Source organism: Elephantulus edwardii, unplaced genomic scaffold (genome assembly GCF_000299155.1).
Source record: "Elephantulus edwardii isolate Elephantulus edwardi_28Jun2011 unplaced genomic scaffold, EleEdw1.0 scaffold00116, whole genome shotgun sequence".
Classification (NCBI taxonomy): Eukaryota; Metazoa; Chordata; class Mammalia; order Macroscelidea; family Macroscelididae; genus Elephantulus; species Elephantulus edwardii.
The window spans coordinates 9,319,015-9,341,346 of record NW_006399866.1 but is presented as its reverse complement, the minus strand read 5'-3'; the positions used below and the strand labels follow the sequence as shown (position 1 = coordinate 9,341,346).

General features: G+C 44.6%; 2 protein-coding genes across 4 annotated transcripts in view; both read right to left on the bottom strand.

Annotated features, from left to right (window-relative positions):
- The window catches only part of NR5A1 (nuclear receptor subfamily 5, group A, member 1), a 26,819-nt gene extending 24,526 nt beyond the window's left edge, over nucleotides 1–2,293 (bottom strand). The window contains exon 1 of the mRNA XM_006892578.1: nucleotides 2,124–2,293. The gene's annotated coding sequence lies outside the window, so the exon portion shown is untranslated. The remainder of the gene's footprint in view (nucleotides 1–2,123) is intronic.
- Nucleotides 2,294–16,206: 13,913 nt separating this feature from the next.
- Nucleotides 16,207–22,332, bottom strand: part of NR6A1 (nuclear receptor subfamily 6, group A, member 1) — a 348,076-nt gene continuing 341,950 nt past the window's right edge. For 2 of the 3 annotated variants that reach the window (XM_006892577.1, XM_006892575.1), the window contains exons 8-10: nucleotides 20,832–20,953; nucleotides 18,837–18,989; nucleotides 16,209–16,581 (exon numbers count right to left, since the gene is read on the bottom strand). In XM_006892577.1, the coding sequence (XP_006892639.1) occupies nucleotides 16,493–16,581; nucleotides 18,837–18,989; nucleotides 20,832–20,953 (364 nt within the window). In that variant the 3' untranslated portion in view covers nucleotides 16,209–16,492. Of the gene's footprint in view, nucleotides 16,582–18,836; nucleotides 18,990–20,831; nucleotides 20,954–22,332 lie in introns of all 3 variants that reach the window. The other variant, XM_006892576.1, reaches the window with a different exon arrangement.

Genomic DNA, 22,332 nt, shown 5'->3' with positions numbered 1-22,332 from the left:
CCCTAGCCCCTCTGCAGCCAATACGCGCTACCCGAAGCCCGTGCGCAGGGCCTGCCCAGGGCCCCTCTATGTCTCTACATGCGTTCCCCACCCCTAGTCCAGCCTGAATTCGCATCCTCACCCTCAGGCCCCCAACCCTGTCGGGTCTCGGCTTCAAGCGCGGCCAGAAGGCAGCAGTGGCGTCCAGGCAGGTGCGGCGTGTGTGTGCGGAGGAGTCTAGGGCCAGCGGCCTGCGGTGAGAGTCTCTGATGGCATGTTTAGGGCAATTCTAAGGGCGTTCTGGTCATTCAGCAGCATGGTTGTGGGTGGGGAAACTGTGGATGAAGCTGGAAACCAAGTTCTCACCCTGGCCTAGCGCCTAACTCCATTTCCCTCGAGATTTGAGCAGCCCTGCCTCCTCTCTGGTCCTCAGTTTCCTTATCTGTGAAGTGGGGTTGGCGACTGTAATTTTGTAAGGGTAGTTGTGGGGATGAAGTCAAGTGGTATTGGTGAAGGGCATTCCAGATTTTAAGAGAAAGGCCCAACAAACTGGGAGCCTTGGGGCAAACTCTTTATCCTCCACAATCCTCAGTTTAAGAAAACAGGCAGGGGTGCGTTCACTCTGAATCTCTGAGTCTGTCCAAGAGTGGAAGTCGTCTGGGAGAGGTGGGTGAGATCAGGGTGAGAACAGAGACCCCACCTCAGCTGGCGGGGGGGGGGGGGGGGGGGCGGTGTTAGGAGAAGGGAGTGTCCTGCAGTTTCTGAGACAAAGGGGTTTCTGGGCCAGCCCAGCCACACAGTTGCTCAGGGCTAGGGAAGAACCCTGGGTCTGAGATGAAAAAATTGTGATGCTAAAGAGGAAGGAGTCTGCTAATATCCTACTACTAACTCCCTACATGCTGGGGGCTGTGAGGCCAAGAAGCTACTTGCTTTATGCTGAGAAATAGTGCCATTAATTCCTGCAGTGATTAAGCCAACCTAAAGGCACAGGACAGCAGACTTGGATCCTGGCTGAGGCCTGTCCTGCCTGGGACTTCAGATAGAGCAGAACCTTGGTTCTGGGAACTAAGGTCCAATGAACCTGTGAGGATAACCCCGTGATGGATCAGCTGCAGACCTGCTGTGCAAACTTGAGTAGGTCATTTCACTTCTCTGAGCAGCATTTCTCTGTCTAGAAAATGGCAAAGATGGGCCCTAAGGAGGAAGTTGAGAGTTCACACGCATAAGTCTTGGTGAAGAGGGGGAGTTAATCATAGGCCCCCACCTACAACCAGCAGCTCAAGAAACAAAATCATGTACTAGAGGGAGAAAATGGACTACTTTTGCTTCTGAATAGAATCCCACGAGGACAAGGGCTTTCAGAAGGTGGACAGCCTGAGAGGTACTACTTGGGGCTGGGCAGACTTCCTTAGGGTAATGTCCACCTGAGCTTTCTTATACTCAGAAGGAGGACCCAGGCACTGTGAGCTCAAGTCTGAGGTTGGGGTCAGCTTTAGTTGGGGACTAGCTCAGAGCCAGTTCTTCCCTATTCTCTACCTCAACCCCTTTTCATTCTGAGGTTCCCATCATAGGTTGGGGCCTTAAGGCTAATTTTCCAAGAATCCACTCAGACCCCCTAAGACCCCAGGTTTCAACTTCACATGTGGATGGCTACAGCCCTGAAGCCACGTAGCAAGGGATGGGGGCCCACTTATCTCCACATACACCTGGCCTAGCCACAGACAGGGGGGCTAACAGATGGCCACTGGTGACTAAGCCGCAGATTGACACAGAGATCAGAGATATCATGGATTCTCACAAACATGGAAGCAGGGAGCCTCAGAACCCCATGGCCACACTCACAAACTACCAGGCTGAGCCTGACACGTCCCTGTGACGCTTGGCCACTGATAGACTCACCGTGGAACACCCGCAGACCCTAGTAAGGCCTGTTCCCACAGGCCTAGCTCCTCCCATCAGTTACTAAGAGAAGAAGAGGGGTAGCATGGCGGGAGGGCAAGTCTAAGGAGACCCATGGTCTCTTCCTTGCGCTGGGCAGCAGCCACCAGGCACTCAGCAGAGCAGGCAATGGCCAGTCCAGGCCACAGGGAGGCACTGAGGAGAGAGGCTGGCCATTAGAGGCCTGGGCCCAGGCCCTCACTTACGGAGCGGAAGGCAAGCTCTCACGCCAGATGAGGGTGGACAGTGGGCACCAGGAGTCCGGAAGGCGGCTCCGGTGGCCCAGGTGGAGCAGTGGCAATCGTGGGCACGCAGGAACTTCTTGCCACGGCAGGCGGCAGGCGGACAGAAGGCTGGCCCTGTCCGTTCGTCCTCCTCCTCCCCGCCCTGAGGGGGGGCACCGGAGGCCCAATTGGTCTCTGCCCCCACGTGACTCTGCAGGCCTGTCTCCTTCTTTGTTGGTGTTTCTCTTCATTTATTTATTTTTTTTTCTTCTCCCAAAAGGAAAAAAAAAACCCCACACCACCCAACTACCCCTATCAATCTGGGGGCGGCGGGTAGGGGTGGAGGCCAAGGTACTCTGGAGGCCTTGGTCGGTTGGCTATTACAGACCAATGTGGGAGCCCAGAGGCAGGGACCCCCCGGAGGCGGGTGGGCAGTCTGCTTGTTAGTGACTGGGTGGGAGTGGGGCTTGATTTATGGGCTGCTCCCCTAACTGGCCTGCAGGCTGGCCGCTCCCCCCTTGAATGACTACCTCCCCGGGGCCTGGCCCAGCGTGGTCTGGCCTGGCCCGGACACGGGAGTGGAGGCAGGCCAGACTGGCATGGAGACAAGGGCATGGACGACTTGACCAGGGGACTTTGTTACTTTGGCTTGGTCCTTTCACTCTTCCAAAATGTGTGAAGAAAGAGGGGAACCGAAGGCAAGCAGGTGAGCTGACTGAGCACCTCCTGTGCATTGTGTTGGTGTCTCTGAATATTTCCACCTACTCTGGGCTGATGCTCCCAGTTCATTGCTGGGAAAAGTGACATTGGAGGTCTGACTCCGGGGCCAGGTGATTGGCTACCAGGGCCCAAGATTGGCACAAGTGGGAAGTTAGGCTAAGCAAGAAGAGCAAAGGGAAGAGGGCTTTATTTAGAAGGCAAGCTCCTCGGCAGTGACCTGGGATCTTGAATGATCCTGGTCCCACAGGGCTCAAACTATGTTGCCTGTACCTCATCTGTGCATGGTATCCTCATCTAGGCGTCCCTTCACCCACTTGATACTTGTGGAGAGCACACCAAGTGCCCGGCACTGCTTCAGACTTGGGGCCTGGGGCAAAGAAAAGGCAAGAAGTCACTCTCTTCAGAGGACACCGCTCTATCCGTTAGGCTAGGGAATTAGAAGCATGGCCTATGGAGCAATCAGCATTGATTCTATCAAGGCTCTTTAATTTAAGGAAATGAGTGATTCACGAAGAACAGCTCACTTATCTAGCTTGCAGTGAGAAGTATCTTTTTTTCTTTTACTTTTTAAAAATAATTTTAATGAACATTTACAGAGATTTTGGATTTCCATTCATTCATTGCTGCACTTCTCTCCCCGCCCAGCCCTCCCCACGTGAAGTATCTTTTTAGACAACTAAAACCCAAACCAAACCCTACTGGGTTCTGAGGCTTTAAATCTTTACAGTACGAGACAGCCTCATCATTCTGCTAAAGGGCATCTGGTGGATTTAAACCATCAACCTTTCACATAATACACTGTGTAATCAGGACTCTTTTGATCACTAAGGCCAACTATATTAAAAACCTAACTTGGGGTTACTCATAGGAATGCACAGTTTGATGAGTGAAGGGAGGGGTGGGTAAAAAAATGGGAAAGATCTGGTGTGAAAAACAATGTGAGTGAACTTTGTAAGTAAACCAGTATAAAACTAAAATTTTACTTAGAGAAAAAAAGAGATAGGAGACTGAAATGATGTTGTTGTTATTGTTTTGACTCATAGCGACCCTATAAACAACAGATCTGAGCCTTGCCCTCTCCTGAACCATGTTTTGTTATATACGTATATATGTAAATTTGTATGCATGATTTGTTATAGACATATGTAAATTTTCACTCCAATAGAAGTTCTTGTTTTTAAAGTGAAAAACAAAACAACCTAATTTGTTCTTTTCTCATTGTGCCATTAAAAGAAATGACATTCTCTTGTGAACATGCATACAATGATTTTGCTGGCAGTAATAATAAAACTGATTCTCCTGATTAAATACACTGTAATTCTCTTTACAATAGGACTTACAATGTATGTGCCAACAAAGAAACCTTATAATTATTTTTTTCACATATAGAAATTCTTCCATTTTGATGTAATGATTTTTGGATTAATAGCATTCATCTTCTGCATTTTAAAAGAGAAAATACACTACACTATCAACTGGTCCCATATATGGAAACACCACTACTAAATCCTAATTCTTACACTTTTAATGAGAAGTTTCATAAAATGGTGTCCACTTTCTTTATCTTTTTACACAGGGTAAATAGGGTCTCTCAGCACCACAATTCCATGGATGGAACCAGGCTGGCCTGGTCACAGCTTCTTAGTGGGTTTTTGAGCCCTGAGAAGAATTGCTGAAAGACTAGTGGGTAGAGACTCTCAGGTAAATCTCAGTTCAGCCACTTTCTAACTGTGTGACCTTGGACAAGTAATTTTACCTCTCAGGGCCTCATGTTCTCTGAAGAATGAGGATGAAATGAGAAATACACATCATATATTCAGGGACTACCTAGCATATAGTGTGTGCTCAGTAAATGTTAGTACAAACAAGCAGAAGGACTGACAGGTTTTTCCTTACGGGTTGTTCTGTGTTGAGTCTGAGATTGCAACATTATCATAAATGTTGTTTGCCCTCTGTGCTGGAGTGACTCACTCCAACATGTGGAACCCTCAAGAGAAGTCTCGGACTGATTGGTCGCTGGCTACACAGCAGCTAGCACCGAGCAAGAGCCCGTGTTTGTTGAATGACTCTTTGCTGTGCACCGAAGGCTCCAGGTGCTGCCTGTGGGTGTAGAGGTCGGCCGCCTGCCCCTCCAGTCTATCCTCTTCTCTGTAGGCAGTCAGTTGTCACTTTCTACTGCCACTTGATCTGGGCATTTCTCACCTCTCACCCAAATTTCTAGTCAAATCTTTACTGAGCTTCCCTTTCCACTATGCTGCCTATCCCTTGCACTCACCCATACTGGGTGCTCCATGGGCCTCTGAGGAGCCAGGGGTTACAGAACATCCAGAAAGGCAAAGCCCCAACACTAAAGCACCTCTGGTATGCCTGGTTCCCACTCTGTGATCAGTCTAGAATGTTCTCCAAAATGCTGGTTGGTAGGAGGTATTTTGTTCCTCTTCCCCCATGAACAGCATTTGACAGATGAGACTTCTCAAGGTCCTAAAGCAAGGATGTAGTGAGGCCAGGGTTCAAGTCCAGACAGAGGGAGTTTGGAGCCTGGCTTGGAGGTTCAGTCTTCCTTATTGTTTCCCTGGGTGGCCTATTTGTTCCTCCTTCAAGCTCCAGCCCAGGTGGTCCTCGGCCATGAGACTCACTGGAGGAGAAGGGGCATAATCCTGACCTAGACCCCTGCCTCCTTCCCTCCCAGGCAAACAAAGCCCAGGGTCTCGTGCCTAAGTGGGGACTTTCCCAATGTGCCAGGCCTATTTCCTGGAACATGAAACAAACAAATCAGAAGCCCAGAAACTAGGAGGAGAGGAGAGGCAGAATCCCCAGCCAGGGTCAGGAGATGGTATAGAAAGGAGAGAGACAGCAGAAAAAGTAGCCATCAAAACTGAGGAAGAAAATGCAAGAAAAAAGGGAGACAAACTGACTGGCAGCAAAATAGACCCAATGGTCAGAATGGGCAAGAGAGAAAAGAGACACTGAGGCATAAAATGAAGCAAGAGAGGCAGGGACCCATAAGCCAGAGGCAGAGGGAGTATGTAGACCCTATGCAGTGTAGTGGAGGGGGTGGGCCTGCTGGCAGCAGCAGAGGCTGTTTCCGCTGCACCCCTTATCAGCCTGCTGCCAGATGTTCAGATCCGATGCCAATGTCAGAGAAGTCCATAGTGCTGGGTCAAGGCCGTGGCCGCGGGAGCCTCAGCTGCAGTGTGGGAAGGGGGGCCAGGAGTCTGCAACAGACCTGTTCACTCTTCCCCTCTGCTTCTTGGCTCTCAGGTTGGACCACCTGGTTGGGGTGGGGGGCACCAGGTGCCTCAGGGGGCCACTCCTCTAAACTAGGAACAGGGTCATGGGGAGTTCCTGGTAACATAAGGACACATAACATCTTTCCAAACCCCTGTATTTGAGGAAGCATATGTACACAGATGCAAAATCATGCACACAAGTGTGCAAAGCCACACAGGGACAGCATACAGTTCTATGCCTGGCTATTTCATCACAGCACTCCATCTGAGCCCACAGTCTGTTCTACTGAGCCAGGGCTGCAGCCAAAAGTAGAGAATCAACAGGGCCCTCCTGTTTCTCTATGAATGTTGCTGTTGTGTACCATTGAGTAGGAATTAACGCATAGCTAACTCTCCAACAGGTTTTCAGAGACAGTAAATTACGCTGGAGACTGCCTACCTTTTCCCCATGGGGCATCTAGTGGATTTAAAACCATTTACCTTTGCAATTTGGCAGCACAATTCCTTACTACTCAGCCATCAAAGGCAGCTGTGGTGACCTAGTGGCAAGAAGCTGTGCTTCAATCCCAAAGGTACAAGACCACAAGCTGCTCCATGGGAGAAGGGTGGGCAATTTCCTCATGTGCGATTGCTGCCTCTGAAAACCCTCTGGAGGGTCACATCCGACTTTATGGAACACGACAAGAAGCCACCAAAGCCTCTATGATGCTTTGTGGCTCTTAAGCATTTTTAAAATGCATGTCTCAAGATTCAGCGGATAGGTTGAGGAATCTGGGACTCCACGTGAGAAGCCACAGAGGCTGTGTGTCTGCAGGGCTGGCTGTAGCCTTGGGATTGGACCTCTCTACTATGCTCCTGGAGCGTGCGGCTGCAGCTGGAGCCCCTTTCCAGGGGTCGCTTATCTCCCAGTGCACACGCTTGGCCCTCAAGGGGTGACCCAGCCTTGGTCCCCACATTCTTCCTCAACCATGCAGCCGGCGGGTCTGTGCTTGGAGGGTGGGCAGGATTAACTGCTTGGAACGAACTCATGCCTCTATCACGATGAATCTACATCTGTCACTGTTTTTACCTCAGTTTTTCTCTTATTTCTGTTGGCTCTCTTCATTATACTTTCTTTGGAGTCCCTAAGTGGGATACCTCTGCTCTGCTTCTGATCCGTATCAGCTAGCCTCAGTGGGACTATGCAAGAAATCAGGAGCTAGCAAGTGGAGGCTTTGGGTTTGTCGTGAGTTAATTGAGGCGGCCTGCGCAGAAATCCAATTCCCTACTGCTTCACTGAGAGTCAGCCTGGATAACAAACACTGTTTAGAGTTTGGAGCTGGTGGGCTTTTTAGGATAGAAGACTGGGGCAGGATTTTGGGGGGGGTTGGAAGCTAGGGCTGGAGGTCTCCCAGCCTGAGGGCCTCCTTCCTGTTTGTAGGGAAGTGACTGCCTCAGAAAGTAGCTCAGGGGAGAGGAGGGAGGCCAGGGTGACTTCCAGGAAGCTGGCCAAAGGCCCGAGGCCACCCTCCCTGTGCCCACTTCAGGCCCTCCGTCCCTGGCTTAAAATAGTGCAGTTCCTCTGCTAGTGCCGCCAGGCCCAGCCCAGATCTGAGGGCTCTTGGCTACGCCTGTAGTGGAAGCACCCTGCTCTCCAGGTCTGGGGTGAAAGAAATCCCCTCAACTAATCCAATTCTTTTCTTGATTGAGACTGGAGGCTCTGTTGGCAATTCAGGAGGGGAATGTAGTTCAGAGTAAAGATGTGCTCCCAAGTCAAAAATCACTGGATTTAAACCTCAGCTCTGAAACCTTGGTTTCCATTATAATAGCACATGGTTTTCAACCTTAGGTGAAACCAGGTAAGTAGATTAATGAGTCTTGTCAAACACAAAGTGGACCTTCAAGAGTTCCTTTTGCTTTTTATCCTGGGCCTTAAAATTCTTCACTCTAAGGAAGAGCATCCCTAGATTTTTCCTCAGTATCTACACTGCACCTAGGATTAGATGGTAAGAAGCGAAGGTCTATGGAGCGAGCTTACAGGGAGGGCAAAGATGGGGCTGTGGTCTCCATGGTGAGACTCGTTGCCAAGGGAACAAGGCTCCAAGAGTCCTAGGTCTGGCAATTGGGCACCTTTACCAGAGGATTCCAGAAAGGCTGATTATCACTGTAGTCTTAAAATTCTGATGGGCAACCAGGCCAAAGCCAAGCAAGGCCATAAAGATGGCATCTGGCTTTGCTGGGTTTCTGCTGTTGGGATGCTACTGATCTCCTCACACAGCCCTCATTACTGGACTGACTTTATTGAACCTCTTCTTTGAGCTAACCATAGCCAGTCTTCCTTAAACTGGAGGCATAGATACTGGCATCTGTATCTGAAAGGGAAAGTGAAGCTCAGATTATCTTGGTCAAGGTGAGAGGAAGAGCTGAGATTAGAACTCAGGCGTTGAGAGCCTTCGTTGATGTGCTTGGTCCCACAGATGCTGCCTGAAGGAAGTGACCAGGGCTTTGTGTTGCAATACTCGGCTTCATCTCATGACTCTCATAATAATTTAGTATTTATGGAGAAAACAACATTGTTTCCTCTAAATCACAGAACATCTTACTTGATTTAGAGGGTTTGAGTAAGGGTAAGGACCTCCACACACATCAAAGAGCAGAAACTCATTCAATGCTGGCTTATAAACATCTTTTAAAATAAAAAAAAATTATTTCAGTAACCTTAAGCAAGTTCCTAATTAATTTGACTTCATTTTTCTTATCTATAAAATGTAATTATGGCACCAATTTTCTTCCAGATGCTTTGAGGAACAGTAAAAGAATGCACCTGAAATGCTCAGCATCATGGGTGGCATAAAAATGGCTGGCAGTTCAAATACACTAATCACTCGTTCCAGGGTTAAAGATAATACAGGCTCCTTAAATAAAAACTTATAGCCACAGAAACGCAATGAGGTGTCACCAATGGCATTGAATTGATGGCAGTGGGGTTTGTTTGCCAGTTACTTTATTCTGCTTTCACATTACTGCCCATCACTCAATGAAATAAAAAGCTCAATGTTACAGACCAATTTACAAATTTAGAGTACTATCCTCTTATTCCACAGAATAGTGTCCTAATACAATTTTTACAGCTATGTTGGCCCAACTGGTGGAATGTCCCAAACCCAAATACTTTTGGTAGTCTCTGGGCTAAACAAACTCATTTTCTTCAGTATGACTGCTCAGAGCCTTTAATAAGCTAGCTTATTAAATAAGGTTGGGAATGAACAGCCGTCTTTGACCATGGAGCTACCTCACTGGATGTGTATGCTTCACTACACTTTTCCACTTGTTCAGGGCAGCATTGCTCTTCATTTTGGCTGTTTATCCAACTCACACAAAAAGTTCTTTATTAGGTTTTTTTCCCCCTTCTTCTTTTGGTGCAAAAAGTTCAACTTAAGGCCATTACTGAGCTTTGTTACAAACTCCAGACAGTTCTATTCAACACTACTGAAATGCTAAAGCCAGGCAGGGAGGAAGCCTGTTGTTACTTTGCTATCAGATGGACTTGGATTAAAAAGTCAATTTGGTCACTTACATGTTATTAATTTTAGGCAAATGGCCTAACGTCAAGCCTTGGTTTCCTTACGAATAAAACAGCAGAGACTTAAACCATGCACAGTTTTGAGGACTGGATGAGATAATGCATGGCATTAAGCAGGTGTATAGCAACTGTGTTTTCTGCCGAGCACCTCCTCGTTTGGTTTCTTCTGAGGGGTAAGGACAGTTTACTCATTTGTTCTGCATAATTTCCTCTGCTCTAAAATCTTTATAACCTCAAGGTTTGAAAGGGCTCTCTGGATCTGTGCACTGGAGATTTGACATTTGGGCAGGCAGATGGGCTCTCATTCCACACAGGACTTTGATGTTTCTCAGTGTCTTTTATCTTTCCAGAGGTGGCTTCATTTTACTCAACCACCAACCATTTTCTGATCATATAAGCAGCAGGATAATAGGAGAGTTGGGTAGATCTAGGTTCAAGTCCTGACTCTACCACTTAACTTTGTGCAAGGCCTCTGACCTCTAAGACTTCATTTTTTCAGCTATAGAAAATATTAATAGACTTCATTAATTCTTTTAGACAGTGATGTGCTGCATCATAGTGACACAGTTGGTATAGTTATCACTCTTTCTAGGGACTTCTTGTTATGTGCTGTTGAGTCGCTTGTGACTCATAGCGACCCTATGTACAACAGCCCTAAACTCTGCTCTGTCCTGTGCCAATTGCACTGTCTCTGACACTCCTATGCCGATTATCCGTCACTGAATCAATCCACCTCATAGAGGGCCTTTCCCTCCTGCGCTGTCCTTCTCTAAGGACCGGTCTCTCCTTACAACATGTCCAAAGTATGTTAGACGGAACCTCAGAATCCTTGCCTCCAAGGAGCCACCCCGTTTAACCCTTTCCAGGATGAATGTTTGTTTTCCTAGCAGTCCTTGGTATTCTCAATACTATTCTCCAGCACCACAGCTCAAAGGCATCAATTCTCCTTCTATCCTCCTTGGTCATTGTCCAACTCTCTGATGCATAACAAGTGATTGCGAAGACCATGGCCTGTATCAGATGCACCTTAGTCTCCAGAGAGACTATTGCTCTTCAGTACTTTGGAGAGGTCCCTAAGAGCAGACTTTCCCATGGCAATGCACCTTTTAGAGCAGACTTTCCCATGGCAATGCACCTTTTAATTTCCTGGCTATTGGTGCCTATAGTGTTGACTATGGAGCCAAGCAAACTAAAGCTGTGAACAATCTCAATCTCTTCACCATCCATCCTAATGCTGCCAATTGGTCCAGTGGTGAGAATCTTTGTCTTCTTAACATTGAGCCTCAATCCATATTGGAGGCTGCAGTCCTTGACCCTCTGCAGCAGGTGCTTCAGGTCCTCCTAGATTTCCAGGGATTTAGGAGATGGTTTTTCCATCTTCTACTACCTTAACTCCTGAATCTGTCATTCAAGGTTCCCACTTGTTTCTCCAGCCTCATTTTTCACTAATCATCCCATTTGTCATCATTCTTTCCATGACAGTCCTTATTATACCTGAGAAACATGTATTTCAGACTCACAACTGGACATTTGCAAATGTTCTTGGTCCCTCTATATCCTCATTCTGTCTAGTTATTCTTTCAAGACCCATCTTTCAACACTAACCTGTGAAACTCTCCCTGACTGTCTTAAGTAGAATTGTACTCCCCTTCTCCAAGTTTTTACAACCCCACATATATCTTTAATTATAAGTCTGGCCCAATTGTACTGCAAACGTTCTGTTTGCCTCTCACAAGACTTGGTTCCTCTAGATTAGTCCTTTAATCTCTTAACTGTTCCTTTTATAAAACAGGTATTAACCCTTGGGAGTTCAAGATGGTTCAGATTTGTGAACAGTCCCGATACGGTGCCTGGCACACAGAACAAGCAGCTCAGTCAATGCTGGTTCGCTGAGTCATGTACTTGTGAGAAATGAAATGTCTTCTGCTAGACCGTTAGCAATAGGAACCAGGATGGAGTCAACTATAAGCAGATCTGAAGACATAAACCAGCTTTTTAGGACACCCCATCATCCCTCCCCAAACCCCCAGAACAGTATCACAAACAGATACCATGTGCACAAGGATTCACATTTATTGGTTCAAATACAGTACCTAACATTTGCTAAACATGCATTTCACACTAATTGGTCACATTTCCACAGGTAGTCAATTCACAGAACAGGCCCCATCCCTCATCCCTCACCAGCTGGCAGGATGGGAGGTAGCAGAGGGCCTGGGTAGCCCATAAAGCCTGCCAACTACTATTTGGTCATGCAGGGTTGTTGAAGCCAGGCTTGTGGGCAGCCCTTGGCCTGCCCTTTGGGGACAAGGGCTTAGAGACATCCCTTTTATTCAAATCCTACACAAGACTGTGGGTGGAGATAGGCCTAGGGTAGCCTGGGGCAGGCTCATGGATGTATACCCCAACAGGGCCTTGAAGGTATTTCTGGGAGGTGATGCTCCCTATGTCTTGGAGCAAAGGAAAGAAAGAGGCCTCTACAAGGGGTGGCTGCTCCCTGGCTAGGCAGGTGGGAAGGACTCCTCAGACACAGCCCAGACATTACAATGCAGCCACAAGCTCCTATCACAGGCCTGGGATGGTAACACAGACAAAAACACCAACACCCCAGGGCAGGCAAGGGTTCATTCCTGATAGAAAGATGTAAACAGCAAAGGAGCTACAGTATTTCCCACAATATTCTTCAGAAAAGAATAGACTAGGATGTCATTCAGGAGGTAGTTTTGGTTTTTTTCCGCCCATGGAAATTTGAGTCAACACATTATTACCTATTAAAGACATTTCAGAGAAAGAGAACAATAGTTATCATAGGGCAAGGATGATTCTTTGGCTAATAGGGCTGGTTCTAGGATTTGGAAGACTAACCTCCACCAGTAACATGACTTTTCTTCTTGGCCATGAAGTGAGCTCTATCCTGACTCATCACTTCCTTGAACGCTGAGTGATTCCTGAGCAGGTTATGGCCAGAAGGGATAGGCCAGATGGAGACTGGGCTGAGGAGAGGGAGTAGGCTTCAATGAGTTGGCAGCAGCAAGGCTACTCTGGCTCATATCAAAGGAAAACCAGAAGTCTTCAAATCCCACGTAGCCCTAGAGGAGTAGCCTCAGCTTACTCTTAAGACACAGCAGGCTCTATCCAGAGGGGTGCTTCTGAGGAAAAAAGTTCTATCTAGCTCCCAAGCCCAAGGAAAAAAGTTGCCTATGGCAGCCAAGACAGAGGTTTCTGCGGACCCTGTAGTTAAATACACATCCCTGAGCTTTGGTCTCAGAAACCCCTGCCTCAAGGCTAACCAATTCCAGCACCTGGTGGAAAGATTGCCATTTCTCATCCTGAGACAAAGATAAAACATCATTTCACAGACACTGGACATAGATGCTTCAAGCCAAGAGAAAGGGAGGAACTACCAACTGAAAAGGCAGAGGGGAGTGCAGTCGGGAGGTTAGGCAGCACTTTTAATCAAGGGGCTAGGGTGAAGAATGGTAGGTCTTTTTTTAACTTTAAAAAATAAAGAACAATTTAAAGTTTAATAAAAAGGCTGGTCTGAACGACTGGATTTCTTAAAGCAATCACAAATACTTAAAAAGCAATAAGGAAACAAACAAAAGATAAAGACCAGGATCCCAGAGCTAAACTCTTAGAACCACTGTTCAAATTCCTGCTCTTCTGGGGAGGGCAAGAATCCTTTTACCAATGTTGGACAAGGCTTAGACAAAGTCCATGATGGCATGTCTGTCTATATCTGCCTGCCCCATCATCCAGGAAATAAAGTACAAACACACATAGGAAAAAGGTAGCTGAGCAAAACAGCTCTCCATTCCTAAAGTCCTGGTGATGTTGACATGGTGGGTTCTGGTCTCCCTGGAGAGTGGTGGGTCAGTGTGGAATGGGGGACTTTCAGTGATGCTATCTTTAGCCCAAGAATCTCTCCAACTATTCTCTGGGCTGGCCAGTGTCTCCTGAGACAGGTTATAAAGAGTTTCCCCCAAGAGCAAAACCACCAAAACTTGTGCAAGACTCCAAAATCTTGTGGAGCCAGAAAAAATGAAGTGGAGATATTAGGTCAGTAATCAAAGAGAAAGGAAGGGAAAGGCTTGTATGTTTCAAGGCAGTGCAACAAGGTGGGGCTCTTCTTTTCCATACAGCTTTCAAAGTCATATTTTTATGGTGGAAAAATTTTCACTCGAAGTGAGTGCTGTTGGTGGTAGAACATTGGAGAGAGGATGAGAAAAAAGAGAGAAAGAGAGAAATTAGAGACAACATGCACAGCTTTTTTCTTCTTCCACTAGCAAAAAGGCTACCTGTTAACCAAACATTATGGGAAGAAAGGCCAAAAACAAACACACTAAACCTCCTCCTCCAACCTTTCTCTGTGTCCTTCAAACCAAATTCACAAATACATCTAGTGGCTGACCTAATGTCTCCACACTGCTAGCTATACTCCTACCTTCTCATAATACCTGAGTTTGCAATGCAACACATTCACTTTTACCCTGTTTTAAAAAAGCCCAAGTCATAAAAGGACTGGGTGCAGAAGACATTAAAGGCAGTCCACAGGTCAGGCTCTGGCTCAGAACACATGGCCACTTGGCTCAGCGATTCTGCAAGTTTCTTGGCAATGAATGGGCTCTTTGTTCTGTGGAATCTGCTGCAAACATTTGTAAAAATGGACTTGTACAATGGCAACTTGCAGAACCTTTCCCCCCACTTAACAAATTAATAATTTGCTCTGTTTAATATTGCATTATTGGAGAGACATTCTTGCCTCACTGGAAAACAATTTCCTTTGATAACCAACACAACAAGTCATCTCCAAAAGTAATAATAATATGATAGATGTAGGTCTAAGCAAAGAAAAATGCTGCAAATGGAAGGCATCTTGGAGAATGAGTTTGTCCTATGTGTCTCCTTCCCTAGTTTGAGGGAAGCAACTTGGGAGTTGTGACCTGTAGCCAAAGGATGTGATCTAGTTGGCTAAATAAAAATTCATGCAAACAAGAAAAATATTGTGAAATTAAACTCACACACACACACACACACACAAATCTTCCCACTGACATGTGAGAAACATGCACGCTAGTTGAAGCTTTTCCCGAGGAATAAGTCTCTTTTTTTTTCCTTCCTCAGAGCAACTGGAGAGATATTGAGGAGTAATTACTTTGAGCTTGAGGTCCATCATGGAACAAAGTTATTACTCTGCTGGTACCCGTAACATTTCACTGGAGAGAAACAATTACAATCAGAGAGAGAATACCCAGTAGGGAAACAATGTAGGGGCCCACTGGGAAAGTTTACTAGTCTGAGTTGGGGAGAGAGCAAACAGCCTTTGACTAAAGAGGCAGCTGAGGTTATGTGGGCTGCTCAAACTTACCTAAGATGCACCCAGTTAAGTAATCTGTTTGCTACAGATGGGATAATAGTGCTAAGAGACTTGGTGTAGTTGGTGGCCAAAGCCAAGAGGGAAGGCACTCTCCCTGGGGCTGGGTGGGGCAGGTAGTGAAAGAACAAGGGGTCCAGGCCATAGCTGCATAAGTGGCAGTTAAGGCCTTAAGAACATGAGGTAGTTTAAAGCGCCCCCTTCCTTCCAGGTGCTATTAGTTCCAGCCCTCTGGGCCTTAGTTGGCCAAGTCACCGATGGATGCTGTAGGGGTAATTGGGCCACTCTGAGCCTCGGGTTTTGTGCTCTGGAATCTTCAGGAAATTTGGTCTAAATATAGAAATATTAAAAGGAGTAAAATTTAGGGGCAAAATCTCTGGCTGCAAGGTAGGTAAGTGGTCTTTCCTACTGGTTTTTTAAAAACGATTATACTTTTTAGATTCAGAGCTGGGGGTAGGGTAGGATGGTGTTAGAAGAAGCAGGGGATGTTTACTTTTAGTATTCTGGCCTACCACCCCACTACATTTTAAAGAAAGTTAGATAAAAGGAGAATGAATTAGTAGTGGACACTATGATTCACAGAAAGGCCTATTTGCTCAGCTGGTTTTTAAAAGGGTCAAGAGGAAATAAAATTTATAAAGGAAAGGAAGGTAGGCTTTATATTAAAGTAAAAAAATTTAGTAGCTGTGAGACCCAAGGTAAATCTCAATGATTGCTTACTGCCAGAACCATGCCTGGAGGAAAAACTGGCAATAGCAGAAAACTGGTATCCACTTGTCCTGAGGATGTGTTTGGGGCAGGACAGCTAACTTAGCTCGTCAATGATCTTTCATGGTTTCCAAAGAAAAGAGATGACTAAATCCTCATCTCTTGCCCTGTTTCCAATGTTTTACTTGTGTTAGCTGGTAAACTTCTCTAAAAGCATTTTGCCCCTCTAATAGGTGCTCCTTCGCCAGGCAATTCTGTAGTCAGAAAAAGGCAATTTGCTCTCTGACAGACAAATGTATGAGGTCTGCTGAGAAAGTGTGGAAAAAGTAGGGATGGGTAAATCCCTCCCTTTCCATTTGAGGTAGTCATCTTAATCAACAATATGGAAATAGTCATCTCAGCCCCATCCCACCCTCTCCCTCAAAATACAAAAGAACTATCTCTAAACAATGACAACACTGTAACATTAAACATCTTCACATTCTGTAAACTGCAAGGAAATGCATCAGCTGCATTCACACAAAAGCATGTGCATCATGTTGAAGGCCATACATTCAACTCTGTCGTGAAATAAATATATAGAAAAATGAAGTAAAAAAAAAAAGAGACAAACAAACAAAAACTCTTCTTGTCATGGAAGCAGCCGGAAACAATGCTCCACAACCTCCATGTTGGTCTCTTCGGCTCCTTCCATTGAAGCCTGTCCTGCCCACCCCAGCCACTGCGGTTGGCCCAAGGAGGGGCACTAAGGAACAGGTCACTCCTTGCTTGTGCTCGTCTTGCAGGAATGCAGTACCACCTTAAAGAGGAGGGGAAGCTGCTCCAGGGGCACATTCACCATCTTTCCTGGAAACATTGTAAGAAAAGAACAATTAGCCTTGGTTGTTAGTTGCTATCTCCGCATGGGTTAGTAGAGAGAGAATAATGCATTCCTGAGTGGCTAGGACAAGAGAAAATAATAGAAACATTTGAAAAGTCACACTGGGAAAGAGTAAAGATGCTCATAGCTAGACCCAGTGAAACATAATAGAAAGTCCAGTGATTTGTTAATGCAATCTTCTGTTGAGGGAATACTCTGGGTTAGTGTTTAATTATTTCATTTAATTGTCACAACATTTTTTCTATGTGATAGGTATTGATGTTTATTTTCATTTTCAAAGTGGGGAAATATGAAACTAAGATATGCTCTATTATTCCTAAATGCCTATCTGAACTAAAATACCATGGGAAATGTTTATCATCCCCTATAGATTCTCTAAATTAGCATTCTGCAGAACACTGACTGCCCTTCAGAATAGTACAATAGCTTAATAAAAGCATTAGAGGTAAAAAGGGAGAGTTTGACGAGGATAAATAAATATGAAAAATTCAGAGTTACAAAGTTACATGTTTCTTTACTGACAAACTTCTCTGTGCTAATACACTTTGTAAATACCTAAGGACTGTGGTTCTTCTTTCTGATAGTACCTCAGAATTATCTGGGAAGCTTTAAAAGAATTAATAATAAAAAAATTAGATGCCTGGGGCCCCAGCTCAGACCAATTAAATTAGAACTTTTGAAGAACTCAAGCAATGACATATTTTAAAACTTCTCAAGTAATTAAAAATGAAAGTAGGGTTAAAATCTTTACTTTTTTGGATGAGAATGGAATAAAATTACTGGCTTCCTTTTATTTCACAGAGCATCTGATAAATATCTTTTGTTTTGTAGATCATGTTGTTTCTGCCGTGTGCCTGAAGTCAGAATGGACTCATAGTGGACAGTCCATCAGATTTTCAGAGGGAATAAATCATACAGGAGAGAATGCCTATTAGCTGGCTGTGTGCCCTTGGGTTTGCAACAAAGCTTTATACCTCTAGGCCACCAGAGCTCCCCATACAAAATATGTAGATCATAGGTTTTAAAATGCTGAGACTTGTCAAAATATGTCTAAATGTACATAATTTAGGCTTAGTTCACTTCTAGTAGACTGCTTTTGCCCTAGAATTTGAAAGATAAACTGCAGAAAATGTCTTTGTTGGAGAGCACCTGTGGATTATTGGTAAAGAATCTTGCTGCTAGTGCAAATCTTGTACTTGGTTTGAATCCACTAGCTTCTCTGTGAGAGAAAGATAGGCAGTCAACTCCCATGCGATTTACTGATTCTGAAAACCTGCTGGAGGGTAGCCATGGGTCCGTTCCAACTTGATGGTACACAATTAAGTACTAGAATGCTATCACGGAATTTTTACTAAATGATGTAAAGCAACAGCAATACTTTCCAAGATTTTATAATTAACCTATTTTTGATGTCAGGAGTTCAAAACCTCCAAAATAAATAAGGAAATCTTTTTGCAAACATGAGATTTTTAGGAATTATTGTAAAATACTACTATAAATTAATAAACCTTGAAAGCCCACAGGTTTTCTACCCCTCTGGGAGGAGTAGAAAGCGCAATTTTTTAACTGGCACTTAATTTCCATACCATAGAATCTAGTCCTTTAAAAAAAGTTCAAAATTCAGGAAATGAAATTAATTTATGCATATACTAAGCCTATGTGTCTCCATCCATATCATAAATAACTAGATTTGCAGAAACTGTTCAGAGATGAAAAGACACAATTAACAACAGATCTGAACTTTGCTCTAACGTGTATCATCCTCATGATTTGATATATTCAATCCCAGTGTTAAAGACACTGTTTCAATCAGAAATGTTAGATTTTCTTCCTTGCAAAAACCAAACAAAATGCTTTGTAATGTAATTTTTTTTTTTTTTTTGTAATGTAATTTTTGTAAGAAAGCTCTGAGCTCTTGGGTGCCTAGTTGTTAAGGAGTTGAGCTGCCAACCCAAAGGTATGTGGTTCTAATTCACCAGCTTCTGCTTAGTAGGAGAAAGATAGACAATCTTTTCCCTTGAAATATACTGCCTCTGAAAACCTGCTGGAGGGTCAGCTAAGCTATGGGTCAGTTCCAACTTGATGGGACACTCAATAACAAGGGAAACACAGTACCTCATTTAAGCAGGTAATCATGGGCCTGATAACCTTGTTTGCCTCATTCCATTCATAAGCTAAGTAAGAGGAGCAAGGAAAAGTTTGAAGCTAGGGACCCAGTTACCTGCAATATATCGAATCTCTGGCAAGCACATCATGAGATCAGGAAAGCGGTTCGGCTGATGAGTATATTTATATTCAGTGAAATCCTGGCAAATGTACCAATATCGCTTGTTTAACTGTTCCAACTGTGAGGCACTGGTCAGACCCCTGATATCTGGAAGGAAAAAAAACATATACACACACAAGAGGGGCTTTCTAATGTGGACAAAAATACCAGTTCTTGAATTCAATTGAAAGTTACTAAACACTGTCACAACTGGGAGTACTTTCCCTCTCTCACAAAAGAATAGACAGAAATAATATAAATGGTGAACAAATGGCTTAATGCATCCTTTATAGTACCTTTAAATATGCCTTTTGCAGGAGCTAGCTAACCAGAAACTTTGCTGGTACTTACACGTTCATGTTTATATACATACTACACATTATCTCTTATGTACCCCTGCTCTTATTATCTAGACTATAATCTGTGTCATTCCACCACTCTATATGTTTGTGTGTTTATATGTTGTTGTTATGTGCCATCAAATCAGAACTGACTCATAGTAGATCCTCAGTGGATTTTTCAGAGGCTATAAATCACACAGGAGGAGACTACCCATCTTTCTCCCACAGAGCAGCTGGTAGATTCAAACTGCTTCCCTTTAGGTTTGCAGCACAACTCTTTATTATAAGCCACCATACATACACATAGTAAATTTTGGTGGCATAATCCATAGGGAGTTGTGCCAAAGGCCATGCCTCTCTGGTGATTCAAATCCATCAGCAGCTCTTCAGAAGAAAGGTGGGATATCTCCCTTGTGATTAACAGCTCTGGAAATCAAATAAAGGGTCAGCTATGATATAGTTCTGACTCAAAGCCAATGAATGAGAGTGTGAGTGTGTGTGTGTGTATGTGTGTGCGTGCGTGCGTGTGCGTATGAAATTTATAAGGAGTTGCATTGCCAACCCAAAGGTATGCTAGCTCTGCTCCATAGGAGAAAAATGAGCAATCACCTCCTGTGAGAGATTTTTGTAGTCTCTGAAAAGCCCTTGAAGTTTTGAGTCAGTTCAACAACCTGCTTCTGAGGCCAAACTCAGATATTTTCTGCTCCACCTGAGATTCAAGCAATGTGTCAGTGCCATCAGAATATACATTTCTTAAGGTCTATTTTAGAACTGGTGTGAATTTATTATGGTGTGTTTAGAGCACAACACAGGGTCTAGCCTAAGGAAAGAATGCAGAACATGAAGTAATTACAGGAAGGGTGCTAAAGCAAGATGAGATGGTTTGGCCAGCACGTGGGCAGGAGTGGGCAAAGGAAGGGATCAAGAGTCCCTGGACTAGGAAACTAAACATAGGAAGAGAGTACTTTCAATGCCACAAGCAGCAGACCTGCCTAGTTCCATTTTGAGAGTAGAGTACTCATACACTTTGGAAAAAAGAATATAAAGCCTCTTTTATAATCTGGTTACCAATAGCTACCAGGTGCCACTATGCAGGCAATATTCTATATAAAGCAAATCCAGTGTTCTTCCAATTAAAAAGCTTTGGTTGGCATGGATGTGAGTTTTTGTGCACCCCGACCCTGCCCTGAGGGGCCGTCAGAACCACTGCCAGCCTGTCATAGCCTTATCTCCAGTAGTTTCATCAGTCATTCTGCTCTTCTTTAGTCACTGGTAAACTTGGTACATATTTTAAATGACGCATGTACTGTCCTTGGAGCTTGTGTTTAAATGCATTAAAATTGACTAAACAAAGTGAATGCTCTTCCTTCCTCAAAGAGTAATAGAAATTGTGGCATTTAGGCTTGAAGAAAAAAAATCCAAAGGGTTCCTGTGCTTGTGAGGGACAGTATGGTGATGGGGTAGTATCACCAGTACAGGTTGGCACCGACCTGGCATATAGAATCTGTATGACAATACTGAGAGGAGGGAGTCAAACAGGAAGCCAAGCAGTCACTGGCAAAACCAAAAAAAATTTAAAAGTCCCTTCCTCACAACTCCAATTACTCACCTTGATTTAGGAAGTTAATAGCTTTCATGCAAGCATATTCCTCATTGCTGACTTTTAGCTGATGGAACTTGTGATATAGGTAAATGAGCCGCTCAATCACCTCCATCCCTTCATCACTAAATCTGAGGAATGAATATACAGCTGTTAGTAATGGACCCTGCTATCAGTGAAGACCACTAAAAGGTAAAGACAGAGGGCTCCTATAGCTCCTTAAGATGGAAATGGAGGTAGGGTAGGGTAATGAAATCCAGAGTCATTAAGGCAGGCCAAACAGATCCATGGATTGATTGTGCCAGTTTCCCTGTCAGGTGGAGTCAATCAAACCTTGATTCAAACGCAGCTCCACCACTTACAAGCTGTGAGGCCATGGGGAAGTCATTTGATCCAGTACCGCAATGGAGTACTCTTCTATAATACAGAAGTGATAATCCTTGCCTTTTTAGGGTACCAAGGGAAAAAAGGAAGTTTGGGATATAAGTATGAGGTATAATTAGTTATTAAAGCACTGTTATTGGTGGAAGGACTTGAAACACTCGCTGCAGAAGATCAAAGACTACAACATTCAATATGGATAACATCTCAACATTGTTGTTGTTGCTGTGTCCTGTAGAGTCAGAACCGACTCATAGCTGACTCTCCGGCGGGTATTCGGAAGCAGCTGATCACATGGAGAGTGCCCATCCTCCTTTGAGCTGATAGCCTCGAACTATTTGCCTTTGGGATTGTAGTGCAGCTTCTTGCCACTAGGCCAGCAGAGCTCCCCCCCAACATTAAGAAAACGCAAAACAAAACAAAAAAAAACCCACCCCAAAAATCCTCACCACTGGCCCAACAGGTAACATCTTGTTAAATGGAGAAAAGATTCAAGTTGTTAATTTCATTTTATGTGGATCTACAATCCACATTGCAACAGCACCATCAGTCAAGAAATCAAAGATGTGCTGCATTGGGAAAATCTGTTGTCAAGGACCTCACTAAAATGTTAAAGAGTAAGGAAGTCAGTTTAAAGGCTAAAGAATGCCAGATCCAAGCCATAGTCTTTTCAATTACTTACTATGCATTTTAAAGTTAGACAATAAATAAGGATGACAGATGTCTTTGAGATATAGTGTTAAGAGTACTGAACACCCCCACCCCATGCACTACCAAAAGAACAAACAATTCTGTCTTGGAGGAAGGTGTAATCAGGGTGCTCCTTAGTGGCAAAAATGGTAAAACTTCATCTCTTATACTTTGGGCATGTTGTCAAGAAGGCCATCAGAAAACAAAATCCTTGGAAAAAATCATTATGTTGGGAAAAGTAGAGTCAGAGAAAAAGACGACGACCTTAAAAAAAGATGGATTTGACATGTTGTTGTTATGTGCCGTCGAGTCGTTTGCGACTCATGGCGACCCTATGCACAACAGCCCTAAACCCTGATCTATCCTGCGCCAACCGCACCACCTCTGACACACCCATCCCGATTACCCCAGTCACCAAATCAATCCATCTCATAGAGGG